A 23,092-nucleotide genomic window follows, 5' to 3' on the forward strand; every position below is an offset into this window, starting at 1 on the left:
CCGTAAATAGAAACTGGAACATTCACCGCCCTCAAAGTACTGTTGTAGTTCAGTCTAATTTGTGATGCTGAGTCTTTCGCGTGGGTCAGTTCGGACCCTCGTATTTGCATGACGTAAACTTAAACCAGATGGAGACATTTTTATGCTGCTATCCCACTGGTAGGTCAATTATTTTTGTTTTCATCTCATCCATTAATCCTTCACGTCAGAGTGTACGGGCATTTTAATACAGTGCTTTAGGCAAGGGGGAATACAGCCATCCCAATCATTTATCAGCTCACCCCAATCAATTCTCAAATCACAGTTCACTAGTGAAGTACCCAGGCTGACCTAGGAGGCTGAAGCTACGACCAAAACTCTCAGGTCAAGTTTAATTATGACATCTGTTCCCTTTGGCTGTCCAGACTTGGTGGAAAAAGCATAACCACAGTCCAAACAATAGGGGGACACATGGAGACAGACTCCCACTGATGGTAGGGTGGCCTGAGAAGGAAGGGCTGTACCACAGCTTTATCCACCCTGTACTTAAAGCTGCTCTATGGATTTCATAATAAAACGGTACCCAGCTCCACAGTCACACAACAGTCCCTTCCCTGTGAATAATGCTGAGAAAAGGGCTTTGTTCCAGCAGGGTGTATGTGGGATGACCTCTGAACCCTCTCTGCCACTCTGATCATGAGACTAACTCCTCGCCACTTCTGACATTCTCTGTAGACAGAACCTAGTCTACCACAGCTATGTCTGCCCTACTATGAGAATGACTTCACAGGGCTCACCTTTTTAAATACATAGTGGTATGTACGTACATGAAACTGCCAAAAAAAAATCATTTGGATCACAATTGTTTCTTGATAGTTATCAATGTACTTTGACAAACCAAAACTTGATAAGAGTAGGCTAGTAATGCATGCAGAGGATTTTAACCTAGAAATGAACTTGCCTGGAATGGGAACTATACTTGGAATGATATGTATTAGATGGGGGAATACTGGGGATGTATGACCAACACAGAAACAGTGTTGATTCCTGTAAATAATCATTCTCTTTCTGTTGATTATTGTAAGAGGGCAAACTGAGGCACATACAGTGTAGAGGGAGAGTTTGTCCTACTTAGGTCGTAGTCGTGGCATTTCATGTTCCATCACACCGTCAAATTTAAGGATTCCCTTTACCATTCCTCTGCTGCTTGTAGTGTCACACTGATGTTATGTGCCAGTATCTTCACCTCCCAACATTAAACCCATGGAATGTAAAAAGAATGTCATGTTCTTGACGACCTAGCACCTGGCAGAATAAGCTGGAGTAGTGGGGGATAATGTATTTCAGGATTTCTTCTGATTGTGGTTGGTGTTTTTGGCGTTGTTTGTGTACAAGTGTTTGCAAATAATTCGTGCTTTTGTTATTGTTTTGTGGCACATATTTGTGAATGTTATGCATTTAATAAATGTTTTAATCTCATACTGCATATCTTAGGTCTTTATATTTAATTTAAATACCAAAGGATGTTTATAGAATGAAACATACTTGAATGGCAACGTCGCTGCCTTCCTATTAGACCTACAACATCGACATCTAGCGATTAGTCTTTGTAAGTACGACTACATCTTGTCTTCTACATCCAATTGGCTAGCAGTACATACGCTCGAATAACTGAAATATAATCGTAGCTTAGTCACTATAGAATAATTGCAACCAGTTCATGGAGAATATTTTGAGGAAAAAAGACAAATCAAAGTTTGTTAGATGTTTTGGGACAACAAATCTTGCCGTCCTCGGTAGACATTGGATATAGAAGTTACCATATTCCATTGCATTTCCCGGTCCAAATTGTTCTCTGCAAACTCGAAGTTGCTGTGGTTGATCAAGGCAGAACAAGTTATAATAGTCAACCACTAATGCAATGCATCACCAACCAGTTTTAAAGAACCGCCGGACCCTTTTGGAACGGGCAGAGAAATTTATATCCGATATTTATTTCACGGACTGCAATCTCAGGGGAAGGTAGGCTATCGCAACAACGCATTCAGTTATATTGTGTGTGCGAGATACATTTATTTATCCTCTTTGACAGCATAACTGCATTATATTTGGATTCAGTGTCCGGTTGCGAAGAACCGGAACCAAGCTGTATTCTGTATTCACTAAAACAGACTGTATGGAAACACTTGTCCACTGGAATCACTTTCGTCCTTCCTGTCACTCAAACGAATTCCATTCTTGGAGGCTGTCAAGAAGGACTTTGTGCCATATAAAGTTGGCGATACCTTTGGACCTACGTAAGTAGCAAATGCAGTGTATTACCAGTTGGCATCTAATAAACACATTGTTTCTACTTCTTGGTGGTGATGCAAGTATTTCTGATCTAAATCTCTGCCTATTCAGATGGTGGACTTGCTGGTTTGAAGTGTCCCTGAGAATCCCAGATGCATGGAAAGGGAAGGAGGTCCACCTCCTTTGGGAGAGTGATGGAGAGGCAATGGTGTGGAAAGATGGGCAGCCATTCCAGGTAAGGGTATTAAAACACTATTATTTTAAACTGTTGCTGTACAAAGTATTGCAGAATAACAATGAAATGCATTTACAGGGATTGACAAAAGAGGGTGAGAAGACCAGCTACATCCTGACTGAGTGTCTGAAGGATGAGGAGCCACATAGGTGAGTGAGCGTTAGGGCATAGCCAATGTTACCTGTTCAATTGCTTCTCGTTGTTTCTGTTTTTCATGGTGTTTCACTGCTTTCTGTGCTCCAGTGTCACCCTGTACGTGGAGATGGCCTGTAATGGACTCTTTGGAGCTGGGAATGGATCTATGATTGCAGCCCCAGACCCTGACAGGAAGTACTCTGTTCAGAAAGCGGAGCTTGTGGTGTTCAACAGGAACGTGAGGGACCTGCTGACTGACTTTGAGATGCTGGTTGACATTGTGAAGGTAATATTTGAGGAACAAATGTTATTGTCAGTATGATCGTTGTATTTGATCTTGATAGTCTCCCATTGTCCTCTCAGCTACTTGGAGAAGGAGATCAAAGGGGCTACCAGGCATTGTTCATAGCCAATGAGATGGTGAACCTCTGTGAGCCAACCAATCCTAGCACTTTTCCAAAAACCCATAATCTGGCCCAAAAGTTCTTCACTCAGCGGAATGGACAAAGCCAGCACACCGTTCATGCCATGGGCCACTGCCACATAGATTCAGGTCTCAATCTCCGATATACTCTTTTCTAAATCCACTGTTTTACTAAATATGTTAACTTAAACTAATCAATGCTCTTTGCTTGTCGTCCTTTCAGCCTGGTTATGGCCCTACGAGGAGACCATCCGTAAGTGCGCGCGCAGCTGGGTGACGGTGATCCGCCTCATGGAGAAAAACCCAGAGTTTGTGTTCACCTGTTCTCAGGTACCTAATCACATTGTTTATTTGGCCTGCATTGGTCCACCAGTTTGTCGATGGTAACAAGTTCTGAAATCTTTCTTTGATCTGAGATTACTTAATGCATCCCTTAGAGGCCATTGCACAGCTGTAAATCAATGCAGGTTATGCACAAGGTTTATACACAATACATCTTTGGTCAGGCTCAGCAGTTTCAGTGGGTGAAGAGTTGGTATCCAGGCCTGTTCTCCCAGATACAGCACTATGTCCAAAGAGGACAGTTCATCCCAGTAGGAGGTACATGGGTGGAAATGGTGGGTCTGACATTCAAAAAGCATAGATCCCACTGCAATTGCCATATTTATCCCTTGGTCAGATAACATGATATGTAATAGCTGAATGTCTGTCTATGACCAGGATGGGAATCTACCATCAGGTGAGTCGATGGTCAGACAGTTCCTGGAGGGACAACGCTTCTTTCAGCAAGAGTTTGGAAATTACTGCAAAGAAGTAAGGCATCACCATACTCAACATTGTATTTGATAAAGGATAGATGTGGATATGGATGCATATGTGTGTGTGTGTTCCTCTCTGCAGTTCTGGTTACCAGACACATTTGGCTACTCAGCACAACTCCCTCAGATAATGCAGGGCAGTGGCATCACACGCTTCCTTACACAGAAGCTCAGCTGGAACCTTGTGAACGATTTCCCTGTGAGTGCCCCCTTCTGCCAAGATAAAAACAACGACCAAGGGCTTAAGCGCCATATACAATTGAAAGGAAACACCCAACTTTTTAACCCTTGTGATGGGTCATTGTGACCCATCAGTCATTGTGACCCACCATCGTATTGCGACAACTTTACCACATACAAAAACAAAGTGAAGCATCTTCTTTTAACCGTCGGGCTGTCTCAGACCCCCCACATACAAGGTTAAAAGAAAATGCAATTTATTTGTTTTTGTATTGGTTAAAATTGGGTAAACACAACAATGGTTTGTTGTGAACCTTTGGGTCATGTGACCCGAGGGCAGCACAAGATATTCATGGGATTCTTTTCACTCTTCTATCAGCACAATACGTTTTTCTGGGAGGGATTAGATGGTTCCCAAGTCCTTACCCACTTCCCGCCAGGAAATTCCTACGAGATGAAGGGCAAGGTTGAGGATGTGAGTTATTCAATATTTACCTTTTGTGAACCACCCCACCTCTTGTGATGACGTTCGTACACTGACTAAGTCCTTACACTCTTACTATTACAGCTGGTGAACACTGTGAAAAACAACAAAGACAAAGGCCGAGCCAATCACAGCGCAGCCCTCTTTGGGTTCGGGGATGGGGGTGGTGGGCCCACCCAGCTGATGTTAGACAGACTCCAGCGGGTTCAGGACACAGATGGACTTCCAAAGTCAGTTCCTCTTCCACCCCTGAGTCAATTTGAGTCAACAACCACCCATAAAATTAGCATTGTGTTTACTGCTGTCTAGACATCTAGAAATATAACAAAGTAGGAGTAGGGTGTTGACCAAATACAGGAATTGTGAACCACTCACTGTGACATCATCACTGTGTGGTAAAACGATTGTTTCAATCCCCCATGCCTTAGTCAAAACCACGACCATTTCCTCCCTCTCTTACTGTATCGCAGGGTCCAGATGTCCAGTCCTGACAGGCTGTTCTCCCAGCTTCAAGCTGACTCTGCCCTTCTGTGCACCTGGACTGGAGAGCTCTTCCTGGAGCTTCACAACGGTACCTACACCACACAGTCACAGGTGATTTACTGAAGTCTACTTAACATCTCCATGTAGCTTGGGTCTGATTAAATAGAGGCCGTAGCCCTTTACTAGATACACATACCTACGTAAAATTTACATTTGGTTTGTGTTTTCACAGATCAAGCTAGGGAACCGCCAGTGCGAGACACTGCTCCATGATATAGAGGTAGCCAGCAGCTTGTCCCTCTGCATGGATAAGACCTTCCAGTACCCCTCCAAACAGCTCCAGGAGCTCTGGAGGTAAGGACATGCTAGCTCACTAACTAGGAACAGTACGCATTGTAGCAGCAGGTGCTCACAAGTAGACATGCTTTCTGTGTTCTACTTACAGGCTGCTGCTTCTCAACCAGTTCCACGATGTGATTCCAGGCAGCTGTATCGAAATGGTGGTAGAGGACGCAATGAGATACTACCAAGGTAAGAAAAAGGCATGCCTGACCAATTGCTTTGTCCACGTTTAATCACTGTTTAGGTAAAAGACCGATGACACGTTTGGTGTTTCAGATATCCGAAACAAAGGGGCCACACTGCTGCGTGAGGCTTGCAGTGTGCTGGTGTCAAAAGAAAAGATGAGAGATTGCACTGCTGTGTTTAACTCCCTTCCCTGGGAGCGCAATGAAGTCATCCAGTTGCTAGAGGGTGCTACTGACCCAGGCTTAGGTAGACACACGTCCTTGAGTAGACACAATCACATTCAAACTGTGTTTTTGTCATTTGGTTGTGTTATGCATATCGGCGAGCCCTGTCTATTTAGAAACTCTTAGCTTGCCTGATTTCCATGTTTTATGTGTTCTTATAGCCCTGGTGAGAGTTCCCAGTGTGGGTGTGGCCACTGCCAAAGAGTCTTTGCAACCTGAGACTCCTGTTACTGTCGCTAAACAGGTATCATGGAGGAGATTTGGTTTAAGGAAGCAAAATGCCATTAGCTAATGTTACATTTTAAGTGGTCTTGGGTGGTCTTGTTTTGCATGATAGGACGATGGTACAATCTTAATGGAGAATGGGATTTTGCGCACTGTTGTAAATAAGGATGGCACTCTGGCTTCATTGTACATGCTGAAGGCAAACAGGTGAGACAATCCCAATTTAATGACATTCTACAATACTGTGCATAGGTCCCATCTCTTGATCATCTGTCCCTGTCTGTACATTAAGAGAGGCCATATCAGACGGCTGCCTTGGAAACCAGTTTGTGTTGTTTGACGACGTCCCCCTGTACTGGGATGCCTGGGATGTTATGGACTACCATCTTCAGACGAGGTGAGAGAAGCATTAGCATTTCAGCATTAGCATGTCATAAGCATAGCCTGTCATTCTCATAGGTCTTCTTTTTAAGTGGATGCTCAGTGGTGCTCTTTTCCCCATAGGAAACCAGTGATGGAGGTGGTTCGGCCGATCCAAGTAGGATCCTCAGGTGGATTGCGTGGCAGCGTCAGCTTCACCCTCAGGATCAGTGACAAGAGTACTGTCACCCAGGAAATCATCGTGGATGCCATGTGTCCCTACATTAAGTTCAACACACAGGTACAACACCAAGAAAAAGACTATGTTTTCTTTTAACAGAATAACTTTCTTTAGCAATAATCAGATTTACAATGTATGCATGTAGTTGGCAGGAAATAATTGACATCAGATTCTGGTCTGGTGGTTGTTTGTGGCAGGTGGAGTGGAGAGAGTCTCACAAGTTCCTTAAAGTAGAGTTCCCAGTACGAGTTCGGAGCCCTAATGCCAGCTATGAGATCCAGTTTGGCCATCTGCAGAGGCCTACACACAGAAACACCTCCTGGGACTGGGCCCGTTTTGAGGTACACGGCTTGGGAGGAGCTGAATAGCTGCCGACTGACACATCCGTTTGCCAAAATGTGAAATATCCATTACATCTTTGTAACATGTGTTCTACTTATCAGGTTTGGGGCCACAAATGGGCAGACCTATCAGAGCATGGCTTTGGTGTGGCTCTGCTGAATGACTGCAAATACGGTTACTCTGTTCACCTAAACGTCTTGACACTATCCCTGTGAGCCACATTTGTTTGACTGAATTTAAAATTGGTAATGTTCAGCAGAAACCATTAGCACATTTACTTGAACTAACGGCAATGATTCCGCCTCAGGCTTCGGGCCCCTAAGGCTCCCGATGCCAATGCTGACATGGGGACTCATCAGTTTACCTATGCAATTATGCCACACACTGGTGAGTTTCACTTTTCAATTATTTACAGTTCACTGAAGAAAATTAATGAAAGTTTCCAAATAAGAGTGTACTGGGCTTTCCTGCAGGCTCTTTCCAGGACGCATCTGTCATTCAGCATGCATACAACCTCAACTTCCCTCTGCGACTGAGCCTGGCCTCCTCTGACTTGGCCCCTGTCAGTGCCTTCTCTGTCGACTCCACAGCAGTCATCCTGGAGACCATAAAACAGGTGCTGTACCACACCAACATTAACAATAATTACCCTCACTCAGTCAGCCCTGACCAGAATTGACACTGTCCTTCCATAGGCTGAGGACAGGAAGGATGCACTTCTGATACGCATGTACGAGTCACATGGGAGCAGTGTGACCACCTGTCTCTCTACCTCACTTCCTGTCAAAGAGGCATGGTAGTGAGTATTCCAGAATCAGAATTTGTTTTTATTCCCCCCCCCCCCCCCCCAGTCTATCCTCAGTTGGTATTCTGATATTATTGGAAAACCCAGAAACTGGATCAGCAAAACCAGGCAACGTTGTAGTGCTTAACACTCTTCTCTCTATAGCTGTGATCTTCTGGAGCGACCTGATCCTGACCATCCTGCACCTATCACAGCGTCTGGAATGACTTTGACCTTCCTTCCTTTCCAGATTGTCTCCCTTCTCCTGTATCTGTAGATTCATGTAAATCTTTTCTTGTGGCCCACTATGGGTTTTATTACCACCTTGGCACTATTGTTCTGTCCATATACGTATGGCTAGAAACATGGATAAAAGTAGTTTCATATAATTGTAAAAACAAATAAAAGTTTTTGAATGAATATATCTGCTCTTAATCATTGGTGTGCAAAAGGGCATATCCCAGACAATTTATTGAGAATGTATTTCGAGTAAAAAAATAAGGAATGGATTATAAAACTATAAAAATGTTCCCATACAGTACAAACCAACACTACTTGAATTACATGTAGTAGTCTATTTGCTGCTCTGTCTGGTCACACGTCCACTCTTCTGTAGCACTGAAAAAATAGATTCATGTAGTCACACAAAAGCAGTATGCTGTAAATGTGTGTCATCTTCCAGAGGAACTCTTACCCATCTACCCAATACCCTCTGCTGCTGCTCTTCCTAAGAGCGGCCGATCTTTTGTTTTGCTGTGGAATGCTCATTTCCTTACCATTTTGGATACGTTGCCTTTTCGATCCGGTCTGCTTCTCAGGAACCTTTTCTTTTTTTACTTTTTCCGTCAACGTTTCCTGTTCAACTGTCCGTGCCTTTGTGACCCCCTAATACAAGGATGTGTTACTGGACTGTGCGCTACTTTGGAAAGCTACATTTCTCGTCATACTGTACCTCTCCCACCTTTTTCTGCGTCGCGTAATCGTGATTGTCCTCTTTCTTTACTCTCTTCTTCGCCTTAGGGGATTTTGAATCTGCACAATGACAAAGTGATGAGTAATGTATACATTTACTGCAGACGATTACCCTTCTAAGTGTGGAAAAACATGACCATGCTTTTTTCATCAAGGAACACTTTACTTTTAGGCGCCATAGGACCTGGATCACCCTGAAATGAAAAAAAAAATAGGAGATCATAAGAGGTCAAAACAAATGGTCACCAGACATGGGATGCATTTGCATGTACTTCTCATATTTCACCTTAAACCATATGGTTCTGCTATTGTGATCTCTGATTGACTTCATCCCATCCATGCAGTAGCACTGCAGCCATGCCTCAAACACAGAGTAGTCTGCCTTCTCTGGATCATATCCCTTTCCACCTAGAAGTGTAAAAACAATCACACAGGAAGAGAAAGGGAATAATAAACATGACCAAATTTAAGACAGTTGAAGTCCCCTCAAATTACGATAACGTTCCTTAGGGTTGTAAAAAAGTGATAATTGGTAGTAATTGCGATTTACAGCCTCACTCAGTTTGTAGCTGGACTCGAGGCTTTAGGAGATGGACAGCAGATGAACTGTACCTTGCTTGACAACCTCAAGGGGGACTGTATGACACAGGGAGAGAAGGTCAAGAGGCTCAACCGCTGCATTCTTCACAGCTTGGTCTGAAATCTATGACACATAGGATACAAAGCAGTATTTTTAAGCTATGGGAGTGAATGGTGTTTGCATGAAATGGTCACTTAGTTAGCCCTTTCACCTCTGTCTTAGTTGTCTCCTCTGCCTTCTTGTCTTTGCACAGAAGTCCTTCCAGCACAGTTCTTGCCTTCACAAAGGGTTGGATGTTTAATCTTAAAAGAGAAGATAATTTAATAACCGGGGATAATTCCACTAGCATTCAGAGGAATCTTTGTTTCCCACAAAATGAACAACATGGAATCAGTAAAACCCTTTTTTCCACTTCTAAAGAATGGATGAATCTGTAAGTATCATATCAGTGCCTAAAGCATGGAAGGGTATAATGTACTGCAGTTTATGTTCTACTTTCAAAGTCAAATTATTGATACTCTCTTCATTAAATAATGAATTTTGCTGACCGTTATTCCTAATGACATACCATAGGCCCATAGTTTATTTATAATTTGATAGACATTCTTATTCAATTATACACGTCTTTTAAATGTATTCTATTCACAAAAAAAATCTTTAATTTAATAAATGATGGTTGACATTCTTTATATTGTGTGACTAGGCTTTGTTATAGCTATTCTCTGTCTGAAGTGTCTGCAACCATATCTTTGTTTTTAAATCATCGGTGGAGATCTCAAGGCCGCTGGCAACACAAGCTCCATTGTGAACTGTAAAGAGGCACCAGGAGTGGGCGTAAGGGAGGGTCTTGCACATTTGCTTGGGTTTCTGATAAGGTATAATCAGCCTGAAGTCCTTGGGACACTTAAGTTCCCTTGTGAACAAGAGAGAATGAAAATTTCCAGAATTAATGGTGTCCTGAGTGTATGGTGACCTGTTTTCCTTTAGGCTAGTGTGCATGAGAACAGCAGTCTTTTGATCCATTTAGGATAAAATGTTTGTTGTACAAAAGATTTGTGTACTGAAAGTATTTGTGAATGTTTAAGTCACCTGAAAAGAATTTCGGCACGCAGATAGTTCCCAATACCATTAAAGTACTTCTGATTCAGGAGAGTTTCACAGATGGGCCTGTCAAATGCTCGGTCTGAAAGATGCGTCAAGACATTCTCCCTATAGCAAAGAAAATAGGTCTACATGAAGGACTTACAGGAACAAAATATGGTGTAAAAACATACTTGTCTGTCAGTTACAAATAGTTGCCCACTACATCCTACCTGAAGGTCTCATACTCAAACATTATACAAGGCCCTCTGTCAGGTTGCCAGGTCCCATTCGGTTGCCAACCACCAAACCTGCGTGCATCCACAAAGCTGAGCACCCTGCTGGGCTTCTCATTGGAATAGAACTGCAGATGAGCATGCTTGGGGAGCTCATCCTCTGGGGTGAAACGGAAGAAGCCTGACATCCCAAAGTGGAAGATGATGTCCATAGGCTGGTCAGAGTGCCCAGCCTTGACACTCTGTTTGACGTCATCACTCTTGATGGGAGTGAGAGTGAGCCTCACTTCCTTCCCTCTGGACTGGGCTGTGATGCGGTAGGCTTCAGAGGTGAATGGTACATCAGGACGCTTGCTGACCTGTGACTTCTTCACTGATCCAGTGAAAACCACACCCTCACACATCCTGTTAACAAAAAGACTGGCCAAGTGAAGCTCTGGTCCCTCTGGCATTTTAGAGCTGTTGAAACAGGATACAGCTGAAAATATATTGATAATAATTGGGTAAATTAAAAAATATATACAGTACTGTGCAAGTCTTAGGCACCCATATATACATGAATATCGTCTTAAATATTGTACAGTAGCCTATTGTATATGTTATCCAAACAGAATAATACAAATCATGCTGCAGTATAAAAGTTAAATAATGCTGCAGTATAAAAGTTAAATAATGTGTTTAACAGCCAGTCAACCGCTCTCTCGTTTGAAAGTTAGGAATCTTTCTGTCTATTGTCCACTCTAAGTAGAGATCCATTATCAATTAAGTTCATAATTTCACAAACAAAAACGCAGGAACCTGCATAATTGCTACGTGACAGCCAGGTATCGTCTTGCAATGAAAGAAAAACTGTAAGTCAGCGACAGAGCATAGGCTCACTGCTAGGTATCATGTGATCTTGCGGTAAAAAATCTTCAATTTTTTAAGGTGTTCATATCGCTAAATCTCAGGATGTTATCACGAGCTATTGAGTTGAGTATCTGCACATGGGTGACTGTTACCAAACAAGTTGTGCAACTTATGCTGTGTGGCCACTGACTAGAAATCGACATCGGGATAGTAAACAGACTTAATTCAGTATTGCTCAGGAGTTTAATTGATGGTGTTTTCAGTAAGCATGTTTTTTTCTAGCATCTAGCTAGCTGCCAATAATTGCCTTACTCACCAGCAAAGATAAATTTCGGCCTACAGCAGCTCACGTCAACAAAACAATGCTGTGTGCGGCAAGCAGCAGGAAGCTGAGAAAGGCCCAGAGGATGATGGGACTTGTAGTGCAATTCAAGCTGTACAAGTTCATTAGTATTAAAATATTTTTTATTTTTCTCTACATACAATCAACATTTGATCAACATGATCAAAAAGGCACGCAAAACTAAAATGTTAATGAAATATATTGACATGAATAAGGTTATTTACAGATTTTGATAATTTGGTCATATCTTTCTTGATTTTGTATATTACATATTACAGGTAATACGGGTGAATCAATTACTAACAATAAGTAAGAAGGATCACATACCTAAAATGAGCTCTGACACTTTAGAAAAGGACAGCTTTCATCAATAAATGAGAAATTCTGTAGATGGTTCTAAACATTTGTTCATACTCATACTCCATCTTCATTGCAGTGCATTCATCATGGCTTGAGCATGCTTTAGCTCTGTAAGAAAAATAAATAATGCGATGTAATCTCACATACGTAAAAGGTAAAGCAGTGTGTTATTTACCAGAGTGGTGTGTTAAGGACCAGGGTCAAAACATACCTGTCAACAGGACTCTAAATTTGTCTGCGGAAATGGACACAATTGTGGTCTCTGTGGAGCCCGACTCTGCACCTTGCGCCTGCAGTTTAAGCTGCACCGTTGGCTCGTTCACCTCCCTCATTTCACTTGAGCTTAGTGTGTAGTCAACCCTCCATGACACGGCTTCCAGACGTCCAACTGGAACACACCATAACTAGCAGCTCAAAATCCTGACTCAAAGAAGTGGCAAATATTTCAAGCTGGTTCAACTCTTACGTCTCAAGCTGGTCTCTATCAGTTTATCCTGCAGGGCCGTATGCTTGTCCTCATATGATTTACACAGGCCTGTGGTGTGCTCTGGGATATACAGAGACACAAGCAGGAGTAAATATCCATGATTCTGAGGTTAAAAACCCCCCAAAGATATCCGGAACCGTTTACCTTTTGGAAGGCCGAGCTGTTGCAGCTCACTTGAAAGTGAATCACTGTCCACATCATGTTTGGCAGCACTTGATAAAATGAAGCTCAGAACTGCAACACTGGCTTTGATATCACCACTTTCTGGAAAATCCAAAGACACCATTAACTCTCAAAGAATAAAGATGAAAAGATATACAAGAAATAAAAGCTACTTACCAAACTTTGCATCAGTAGTTAGCTTTGTGACTTTGTCATACTGAAAGGAAGAAAAAACACGTTTATCTATTAGGCATTACTATTTCGTCTGCAACACTTAATGTAAACTGCAAGTCACACTTACATCGATGCCCTCTCCAAGAAGGTCTTTTAACACTTGAGCACAGAGGAGTTTCATCTTGACACTTGACTATGGCAAAGAAAAAAAGGAATGAAAAAAATAAAAATAACCAAGCACAATATAGATCGAACACTCTTTCTCCAATAATACTTACTATTTTTGCCAATGTGCTAATTTCAGCGAGTACCCAATCTGGACAGTCTAAATCACCACAAAAACGGAACCGCTGAAAAAACCAATGACAAACATTGTGAATCTATAGCTAGATTTTGCAGTCTCCAGTCCACCAAGACTTCAGCGGGCTAGCAAATCAATTAGTTCGTCTAGCTAGGCTACAATAGTACAGTCAGTACAGCAGCAACACCCGATTCTTTCTTTTTGGGGGCTATATCTTCTAACATACTATAGTATGTTAAATCCAAATTATATTTTAAAGGTACAGAATATATAGAGCTAATGATGATTAGTAATATACACAATAAGCAGCTACAATTCACAGTAACCGATTATTTTGCGAAATAGATATATATTTTTTAAAGCTTAGGCTTTTACCATTTTTACTCTGCCTGTCAGGTGACTTGTTAGCAACGATAATAGTACATCCGGGTCACGGTTTTTCAAAGTAAAGGCTCTGTTTTCATCTGATTCCACTGCCGCTCACATGTTTGTAACTTGCTCAAATTAATTCATACATATTCAATTTTAATCATAGTTTGTCAAAACAATTTTAATCAGTAAACATGAATGGAATCGTGTTGCAACATGCGGCCAAAGTAGCCTATTGTAGTCTATGTAGGCCGTAATTACTGTGCTTTTGTTTTCTCAATTTTAAGAAACCAATTTCCTCAATTTTAAGAAACCAATTTCACAAAAGCGCACGGAAAAGTGCGCTTTTCAGTAAAATGGTCTTCTACGCTACTTCGTCAAATACAAAATTGACATATCGTAAGGTCTTTAGTAATAAAATACACTTTTTTTGTTTGGAAGACTTTTGAGTTACGACCTTTACCGTATTGAATTGTTCAATCAATTCAGTGCAAATCAGTGGGAGAGGGCTATTTCTATGAGAATGAAGCGCCCCAGGTGTCTGTTCTGTTAACAACGCCATCGTCATCCTTTCGCCCTACGCCTTTTCCCCAGTAGGCTATATAATTGCAGTGGTAAGGTGTAGCCTCTCAGTGCTGGAGTCATTTCTGCATGCTGAAGGATGTTAATTTTGCAGTCATGGCAATACGGCTGCCTTCTCCCAAGTGATTGATCGACCGAGTAACAAAATGAAATTGTTTATTCAACTGAACTTTTTTTTGGCATGGACTTTTAAATGTTCTTTTGCATGGAGGGAAACACCGAGACGTATCCTGAAACAAGGTAGACATGCATCCCACAGCGCGCTATAGTCTTACGGGTAATTAATTTAATAGGCTATCTCTACTGTAGGTAGCCTATAAGTTATTTAGCTAGTCATAGGCTGTTACTAGGCTAATCAGGTGCTTCTGTAAACTATTCTTAAAGCATTAGCTAAGCTATATGGACTTGCCAGGTAGTCAGATGTAGACAGCAAGTCAAAGCGTTGTCTATAATTGATCCCTAAGTTAAGGATCAAGTTTCAAAACACATTATTTTCTACGTCGTTTGATACTGATTTTTCTCTCCACTAGACCAGGAAAACACAACCCTGCAATATCCCATATATCAGAACCACACAGTGTTCTTTCACCCAGATGATTCTGATGATCTATACGTTGGAGGAACGGACTTTGTATTACGGATTGATGTTCAGAACTGTCGGATCATAGAGGTCCGTATAGCCTACATTATTTTTTAATCGACTGCTGTTCTTCGATACACACATCAATACATCCATCAAGCCACCGACCAACAGCAGTAGCAAATTATAAGTTAACATTATTAATAATTTACTGGCCTGCGTAGTGAGCCTATCAGTTTCCACGGAAACTTTAAATGTCTCTAACCTGATTTCTAACCTATAATTAGACCTAGCCTTACATTAGGTCGGCATAAAAGAAACATCGGCATATGTGATGAAAGCCATATGCCGATGGTGTCATCAAATACACCACGACGCAGTCAATGTCAGTAGCTGCTGTTTGTGAACAGGCTATTCAAATTGCATTTCAACAATATTAAATTAATACAGAACATTATAGGCCTACATATTAGCCTACACAATTTCTTTCAATTCCTAAATCAATCTGCACTGCAGAGTTACAGAATAAGTGAAGAAATAAGTCATCAAAACAAAGGTAACATACAATGGAATATAGAGCAGCGATGAGTATCAAAATAAATGATACAACTGACCATACTCGAAATATAATGTAGAGTAACCTAATGTCTACATACTAAGAAAATGGCTTTCTTTATTGCTTGTTCAGGTTGACATGTATAGAATTGTCTTTGATGTATTAATCAATTTTCTTCGACAGGAATTTACACTAAACACGACAGGTGAACAGACATGTACAGAGGTTAGTATAAAGTTCAGTTGAATAAATGGATCTTTGCTAGACTGGATGATCAGTTCAACAAAAAGATTTACGATAGCACGCTCATTTAAGGCATTGTGACAAAACTATTTGTTTTATTTTAAATTGACTTCCTTACATACAGATGTGTACATTCCTTCATATAGGGACCATGTGAGAATGTCATCACTGTGATCCAACATTTTCAAGATAGTCTGTTTGTATGTGGGACCAATGGACACAAGCCACAGTGTTGGAAGCTGGTGAGTTGGCTGTATAGCTAGCACTGTTTAAAACTTCCCACCACAGTCTGAACAGTCTGGCTTGTGGTTATTCCTTTTCTCATAAAACTTTGGTAAATAACAGGGCTCCCAGGCTCATTTGAAGTGGATGTGGTGGGTGTAGTCTCAAAATTATAATTACAAACTGTAATTTGACATCACTTCATCTAATTTACTTCCAGTACATATTTTTTAATACAACATTTAAGGTCTGTGTTTATTGTTATTTGTGTTTATGGGACCTCTGTTGATGAATGTTAACTGTATTTTTCTTTGAAAAGTATTCCCAGATCGACAATCAAACACATGAAATAGTGGAGAGTTATGAAGGGATTGGGATCTCGCCACACATTTACACACATAACTCATTGTCGCTCACAGTAGGTATGTCAGATCCTGTACTGTAGCATACTGTATGACTCATTGTAGTTGTTTCATAAAGAGTTATATAAGCATATAATCAAGTCAAGTCAATTTATGCTTGTCCATTGACCTGAAAATAATCTCTTGTCCTTTTTGTGCTGTTATATATGCAAATTAAGAGGGGGATTTATATGCTGCTGCTCCCTTGGATAGTGATGGAAGTTCACTTCAATTCAGAAGGAAAGCAGGCAGCAGAACCAATGTGTGGATGCACAACACATGGGTGTCAGGTCAGTAAGTGTCATCAGAGTTGGTACAAACCACTCTGCTGTCTCATATATGTAAAACGATACATGTATAAATAACTCTTTGGCCAGCAGTAATCACAATAGGTCTCCTTGTTCTGGTATCTCTTGCTCTTACAGAACCCACCTTCATATCTGCCAACTGGATCCAGCGTTTCGATGATCCACATAATGAAAAGATCTATGTCTTTTTCCGAGAGAAGAACTCTGACAATAGTCCGGAGGCTGATCCCTGGATATCAAGGGTGGCCAGAGTTTGCAAGGTACGAGTACAGGTTTAGCATGGTGTGTGTGTCGAGGCTTTGAAGGAGGCCACATCACTTCAAGTAGATACATTCCTTGTATCTGATGTTATTCAGATCTTCATGAGGATAAGAAGTGTATATAGTGTGAGCTGGGACAACCATTTTGTTGTGGATACATTTTAGCATGCAGGTAAAATAATGATAACATAGAAAGTGCTGTACTAAGTAGAATACGGTAGGGAGAATGAATGGTTCTAGTTCAAGTAGGAATGAATTACTTATGAGATTGAAAATGGAAACCATGGTGGTGTTAATATCCTCACGTCATAATACTTTTAAACTCTGCCAATGTGAAGGTTAGGTTTCGGCTGATGGCAAGACCAGGTTGATTCAGCTCACATTCTGTGTCTAGTGTTTCATTATTTCAAATAGTAACCCCTTTTCTAGCACCTGTAATAATGCATTGTTTCCCACGTACAGAACAGCTGTGACAGCACCTTCTGAATTTACCTAACTGAAATACAAACACAGGAAGCCCAGCAGCGCTGTTGATTGTTTTATATTAGATAACCATGTTCATGGCCATTTGTGTATGGAAGCAAATCGTTACCAAAATTCAAATACCAGCATTTGAATTTTGGTAACGATTTGCTTCCATATTTGTGAACATATGCAATCATGGCAGGTTTGTTGGTATAACACTAGTTTGGCCGAGGAAATTCATAAATTCACATTCTGCAGATAGATGAAGGTGGGTCAAAGAGATTCTTCCAGAATATGTGGACATCTTTCCTGAAAGCTCGTCTTGTGTGTGGAATTCCAAAAGAGTCTCTCTATTTCAACCGTCTTCAAGACATCTATGTGTTGCATTCTGAGGACTGGAAGGGTTCAAGAGTTTATGGCCTTTTCACAAGCAGCTGGTAAGATAGCCAACCTCTCCTTTTATCCTTGTCATTAATGCCCCAGACATATCACACTTAAGAGGTTTACAGGACTTGAACCAAATACCGATTGAGATAAACATAGCAGTTTCCGTGGGTTCTTCCTGAGTAGTTGCCAACATTCCAGCCCACCAATTTCCAGCCTTGTAAATGTCAAGATTTTGACGCAGTTCTAGAATGTGCAGTCATTTTGGTCATGTGTTTTTTTAAATAGTTTTTCTGTAGAAGGAATTTATAGTAGACACTGGTGTTATACACTCGTTTAGTTTAGGGTAATTAGGCAATAGCAGTAACTTTAGTTCTTTCCATTTACAGGAACTCTACTGCTGTATGCGTATACTCAATGGAAGATATTGATAGCATTTTTGAAAACTCCACCTTCAAAGGCTTTGATAAAGAAATTCCTAATCCCAGACCTGGAAGGGTGAGTTTACTCTATTCTCTAGTCTTTCTGTGTTAAGTTTGAAAAGGTTTGTACTGTAGTCAGTCGCATGCAACTGTACTTAATATTGTAAGATTTTTTGGAAGCAATGGAAGGTTTAGGGTAGGCAATAGAAAAGCAGTGATGATTAAAGTGGAACATTTGTGTGTGTATTCCATGTATGAGCTGGATGTCATGGGAGGACCCATTTTAGCTCATGGAGCTAAAATGGGTCATGGACTGGGTGGGCTCATTGAGTCCACCCTGTTCTGAGTCATGTAAAAATAAATATGAGGAAATCATAATAATAATAATCAAAACAGCCCCACATACTGTCAATCCAGTCCAAAATATCACCTTACATTGTACTTTTGTTTTATCATTCTCGTCTGTCATATTGTTGTCAAGATGTATTTCCTGTAGAAAGGCATTGACTGCTTATCAGTATTATTTATTTGTAAACTTGTAAAAGATTTATTTGTGGAGTGAACTTCCTTGCTGAATTTTTTTTTTTGCCATTCGAACCTTGCGTTCCTGAACTGTATGTAAATGTTAATGTTTGGACTGAACTATTTTTTATGTGCACATACCTCCTAGTGTGTATCAAACAGTAAGACCTTGCCATTGGATACCATCAATGTAGTAAAGGATCACCCTGAAATGAGTGACTGGATCCATTCCATACACCCCCGTATTCCTTTCTACATAAGCAGCAACAACTATACCAAGATAGCTGTGGACCAAGTTCAGGCAGCTGATAAACAAATGCATAATGTGCTGCTTCTAGCCACTGGTATGTTTGCATTATTAACCATCTGGCCTGTCCTTTGCTCTTTATGTTCTTGTTTTAAACGTTCTGTTTACTTGGTGGGTGGAAATTTGCTTCTATTGTTTATTTGTACTGAGGTCAGAGGATGTTTTGGAGAATGGGCTAAGATTAGGTTTCAGGTTATTTTTTATTTTTTTATACAATCTGTAGATTAGTCAGTGTTGTCCATCTACGATATACCTGCATGTTTCAGACTCTGGAAAGATACACAAAATTTTAGAGGATGGCTCAGAACCCTTCATCATCTCAGAAATACGACCCTCCAACCACTCAGCCATTATTCGATCGATTAAACTGGAGTCTGCGAAGGTACTGTAAAGTAATGCAATACTGACAAAAGTTGCATGAAATACATGATTTGTTCTGGCATGCATTCATGTTTAGAATGCTTACACTTTCCTGTGTATCTAGAGAAAGCTGGTCGTGGGCTTCTCTGAGCAGATCTCTACCCTGGACCTTGAAAGGTGTCAGGACTACAATAGCTCCTGTGAGGATTGTGTTCTAGCACGGGACCCTTACTGTGCTTGGTCCAAATCCGGCTGCACCCCAACTGTTCTGTGAGTTTGATCGTAGACAGACATGATTGAGACGATACTCTTGTGCTAGCTATGTGATGTAGTTAACAATGCAAATGATTTCCTAATGGCTCCGTTCTTGTTGTTATGTTTGCAGTGGAAGCATTCAAAACATCCTTGATGGACAGACCAGTGTGTGCCCGAAAACCACAGAAGGTATACTCTAATCAATATTTTCGATCTCATACTATGTACATGCCCATGAATGACAGTATACATTTTGTTGTAAGTGCGCTATACATTTGAATCTTTCTGTCCAGAGTCAAAGAAACTGAACAGAACCAAACGAGAGACTCAGCCTCCTTCCTCAGAGCCTCCGACAGCTGTTCATGAAGTCCCGCCGAATGCCCCTTTCTACCTTTCCTGTCCAATAGACTCTTACCATGCTGTCTATACATGGGAGCAAGGAGGCCACAGCAAACCCTGTCTGCCCATGCAGGCCAATTGCCTGCACCTCATCCCTGCCATGGCCCAAGAAAACTACGGAGGCTACATATGCGTGTCCAAAGAGAGAGACTACAACAAAACAGTGAAAGCGTACCAGCTCAACCCAAACAGAAACATCAGAAGCCCATCCGTCCTCAGTGGAAGCACCAGTGCTAAAGCAGAGATGGCCCTGTTAAATCTTAAAACTGTACTTTCCACCCTTTCCTCCTTTATCCTAACCAATAGGCTACGTACCTGCATGCTGCCTTGTGACATTTAGCAGTTAAAGGCTCAGGTGCAAAAAGGTTTGTGCTGAAATAGAGAGCATGTGATTCGAGAGACTCAGAAGGATCTGTTGGCCTGTGCATGTTCGCCAGCCTCCCCAGAATAAATTCTTGTTTGAATCCCTTGATCCCTTGATTGTTGGTAGTGGGAACACATCTGATCTAGATGGTATCAGAGAGGGAACAGGATGGAGCACAGGAACAACACTTGGGCATTTATTTAATTTCCAAGTCGTTTTTTTACTTCTGGCTCTATAAGATAAATAAAGCAAATAAAGTCAGAGACTTTGGTACCATGTCATTGAGTAATAATATGGTAAATTGAATTTACTATATGGATTGGAATGTGTAGTTACAGTATGGATTATAGCCAATGTGGAGAATGTGTTCTTATTGCTTTGCATCTTTAATTTCCTCATAATTACTTTATAATTGTCACGGCCACAGCCGTGCCCCCTTGTTGTTTTTGGTTTTGCCCTGCCCTAGTGTTTCCCTGTGTCTGTCATTGTCTTCACCTGTGTTTCGTTGAGTGGTTTCAGTTCTCGTTAGTCTTATTGTGTCCACCTGTTTCTTGTTTGGTTCTGTGTATTTAGGTTCCTGTTTTGTGTCCAGTCTTTGTCTTGTCCTTACCCTTCTTACTGTTTAGTACCCTGTCTGTTTCCCTATTATCAAGAATGAACCTTGTTTTATGCGCTACCTGGCAAACTCTCCTGCGTTTGGGTCCTACCCTCCCACACACCGTGACAATAATATCTCTATTCTAAGTGATAGATATCATAGTTTACAGAGAACTTTATAACTTTTGGTTCTAAATTGATCAGCCTGATCTGCTTATCTGTGTTACTGAATTAACATAAACCGCACCTTATATTTATTTTCAAATTGCGTTTTTTTGTGTTAATTATGTCATTTAGAACAACCCTTAGTTTGTTCTGTGATTGTTTGTCTGTTAATTTACAAACAATATATTTTTATGTTAAAAGTACAATTATACTCTAATAAATATACAATTATATCCATGAAAGTAAGGCTCATATTTCCATAACGGACTGACCAGTTTGTGCCCTAAACATGCCATCTCCTGCCATCCACATGGACAACGGCTCACCCCTGTGCTTCTTCGCAGTCTTACAGTTTCTCATGTGATTACTTAAGTACAGATTGTAATGTCACTTAGGCTAAACAAAGTCAGTGACCCCAGACTGTGTGTCTGAAATAGACACAGTGTCTCTGGGTAAGAGTGTACATCTCAGATTTGATAGTGTGACAGAAACTCAGCTAGAATGGTACGAACTACGTCATAATCTTCCAGCACATTTTAAAATCTAGATCCTTCAAACGGTTTCCTTCTCGACATGCTTTACAACCCACAAATCAAAACCTCTCCGGAGAGAGAAAATTCGGAACAATTGTTTACCAAAAAAATGAAGGTAGGTAACATAACATGCAGAGAAACGACAGCTGCCCATTACAGTCTTTACAGCTAAAGTCTGCAGGATGCAGGTGGCCCTTCCACGTGTGTTATTCATGACCTCAGGTAACTTTAATGAAGATCATGGTCTCAGCCTTAAGCCGGAGATGACACAGCATCGCCCTTGAGGTCTTTTCCCAAAGCCAATGGTTACGTGTCTACTTGACCTAATCCTATGGTGTGCTCTGATGATGGACATAAATAAGAAAATGATTAAGTCACCATTACTCACTTTAATGACAGTATTTTATTATTTAAGATATCTCGTTCGCATTCTTAACTCTGTTTGGCTAACAGCATTTTGGGCTGGCAATAAAACAATTTACTTGTGTCTGGAGTATTTCAGTAGTTTGACCTGAGTCAGCGATGCCCCAGGAGAATTTACATCAGGCAGTTGCAGTTCCGCAGGAAACATTTCTTCATCAGCACCACAGAGGCCTGAGTCTGCAACCCAATAGCCAATCAGCTTACAGCTTAAAAGACCGTCCTCTGGAACAAACACAAGTTTATTTCTGTCCTGGACTGACCTAGAACAGTCTCAAGGTCAACTCTGGACTGAATTACAGTTCAGACCAACTCCTCTGAGACTTGGGTGTTTCTATGTGGGTGAGACTGGGTGTTTCCCCTTAATTGTGGTTTCTTGTTTTTTTTCCTCTGATGTTTGGTACATTGTTCAAATAGTGGAACTGAGTGGCCCAAACCATTATAAATAGCCCTCATTGTTTGACTTGAGGGGGGGGGGGGGGGGCGGTGGTGGTGGGGGGGGGGTAGGTACAATGGTCATTACATTTACATTACATTTATGCATTTAGCAGACGCTTTTATCCAAAGCACTTCCAAGAGAGAACTTTACAAAAGTGCATAGATCACTGATCATAACAACGAGATAGCCCCAAACATTGCGAGCAGACAAAACATGAAGCATATATTGTGAAAAAACAAATAAGTGCCAAAGGGAAGAAACATAAGAGCATTCAGTTAAACAAGTTACAATTAAACAACATGAACCTCAAAAAGTGCAAGAGTGTACCTGTAGAAAAGCAATCAACAGTAAAATATTTCACAGCGAGTACAAGAATTTAAATCCGTTACAACTAACCAACAAGAGTAACAAGTCTCTCAATAAGAGTCATTGTTATCCTGGAGGAAACTAGCATCAGGTCCAGCAAATCATTCCTAAGTACCGTTGTACTCCCGGAACAATTGCGTCTTAAGCAGGGGCGGTTCTACACGGGGGCCTACAGGGGCCAGTGCCCCTGTAAAAATGTCCCTGGCCCCCACTGTGGCCCCCCTGAGCTGACTGAATAAAAAAAAACGTTTTTCTTCTTCTAGTAGTCATCATGAACCGAGGGTGGGACATTGCA

The 23,092-nt window shown here is 41.1% G+C and overlaps 4 protein-coding genes across 10 annotated transcripts; 2 read left to right on the forward strand and 2 right to left on the reverse strand.

The window, feature by feature from the left end:
- The first annotated feature begins 1,835 nt into the window (after positions 1 to 1,835).
- On the forward strand, positions 1,836 to 8,147 carry man2c1 (mannosidase, alpha, class 2C, member 1). The gene is made up of 26 exons (XM_067234604.1): positions 1,836 to 2,001; positions 2,151 to 2,276; positions 2,383 to 2,506; positions 2,585 to 2,655; positions 2,750 to 2,927; positions 3,005 to 3,194; positions 3,289 to 3,395; positions 3,572 to 3,682; positions 3,786 to 3,878; positions 3,966 to 4,082; positions 4,443 to 4,538; positions 4,632 to 4,777; positions 5,018 to 5,141; positions 5,263 to 5,384; positions 5,476 to 5,561; positions 5,649 to 5,804; positions 5,944 to 6,026; positions 6,120 to 6,214; positions 6,300 to 6,404; positions 6,512 to 6,668; positions 6,806 to 6,949; positions 7,052 to 7,161; positions 7,258 to 7,337; positions 7,424 to 7,566; positions 7,646 to 7,749; positions 7,900 to 8,147. Exons 1-26 carry the CDS (start codon positions 1,901 to 1,903, stop codon positions 8,009 to 8,011), a joined length of 3,081 nt encoding a protein of 1,026 aa, XP_067090705.1. The 5' UTR covers positions 1,836 to 1,900; the 3' UTR covers positions 8,012 to 8,147.
- Positions 8,148 to 8,169: 22 nt separating this feature from the next.
- Positions 8,170 to 11,812, reverse strand: neil1 (nei-like DNA glycosylase 1). 7 transcript variants are annotated; one of them, XM_067234611.1, is made up of 10 exons: positions 11,768 to 11,809; positions 10,600 to 11,080; positions 10,376 to 10,495; positions 9,498 to 9,588; positions 9,319 to 9,409; positions 8,993 to 9,114; positions 8,873 to 8,900; positions 8,696 to 8,766; positions 8,511 to 8,619; positions 8,170 to 8,352 (listed from the first exon to the last, which is right to left on the reverse strand). In XM_067234611.1, the coding sequence occupies exons 2-10, from the start codon at positions 11,052 to 11,054 to the stop codon at positions 8,309 to 8,311; spliced, it is 1,131 nt and encodes a 376-aa protein (XP_067090712.1). In that variant the 5' UTR covers positions 11,055 to 11,080; positions 11,768 to 11,809; the 3' UTR covers positions 8,170 to 8,308. The 7 variants fall into 7 exon arrangements, with proteins under 7 accessions (XP_067090712.1, XP_067090709.1, XP_067090710.1 ...); XM_067234608.1 differs by having other exon boundaries at positions 8,170 to 8,344; positions 8,687 to 8,766; XM_067234609.1 differs by having other exon boundaries at positions 8,687 to 8,766.
- An 89-nt stretch (positions 11,813 to 11,901) lies between these two features.
- Positions 11,902 to 13,685, reverse strand: commd4 (COMM domain containing 4). The gene is made up of 8 exons (XM_067235012.1): positions 13,654 to 13,685; positions 13,256 to 13,327; positions 13,105 to 13,170; positions 12,981 to 13,020; positions 12,786 to 12,905; positions 12,621 to 12,701; positions 12,366 to 12,542; positions 11,902 to 12,262 (listed from the first exon to the last, which is right to left on the reverse strand). The coding sequence occupies exons 1-8, from the start codon at positions 13,654 to 13,656 to the stop codon at positions 12,222 to 12,224; spliced, it is 600 nt and encodes a 199-aa protein (XP_067091113.1). The 5' UTR covers positions 13,657 to 13,685; the 3' UTR covers positions 11,902 to 12,221.
- Positions 13,686 to 14,299: 614 nt separating this feature from the next.
- On the forward strand, positions 14,300 to 21,273 carry sema7a (semaphorin 7A (JohnMiltonHagen blood group)). Its single transcript, XM_067234689.1, has 14 exons — positions 14,300 to 14,469; positions 14,760 to 14,899; positions 15,549 to 15,590; positions 15,755 to 15,850; positions 16,150 to 16,252; positions 16,411 to 16,521; positions 16,657 to 16,799; positions 17,523 to 17,701; positions 18,038 to 18,146; positions 18,741 to 18,936; positions 19,166 to 19,281; positions 19,384 to 19,529; positions 19,645 to 19,703; positions 19,808 to 21,273. The coding sequence occupies exons 1-14, from the start codon at positions 14,376 to 14,378 to the stop codon at positions 20,251 to 20,253; spliced, it is 1,980 nt and encodes a 659-aa protein (XP_067090790.1). The 5' UTR covers positions 14,300 to 14,375; the 3' UTR covers positions 20,254 to 21,273.
- The last annotated feature ends 1,819 nt before the right edge of the window (positions 21,274 to 23,092 follow it).

The sequence above is a fragment of the Osmerus mordax genome, chromosome 4, assembly GCF_038355195.1.
Source record: "Osmerus mordax isolate fOsmMor3 chromosome 4, fOsmMor3.pri, whole genome shotgun sequence".
In the NCBI taxonomy this organism is placed as follows: Eukaryota; Metazoa; Chordata; class Actinopteri; order Osmeriformes; family Osmeridae; genus Osmerus; species Osmerus mordax.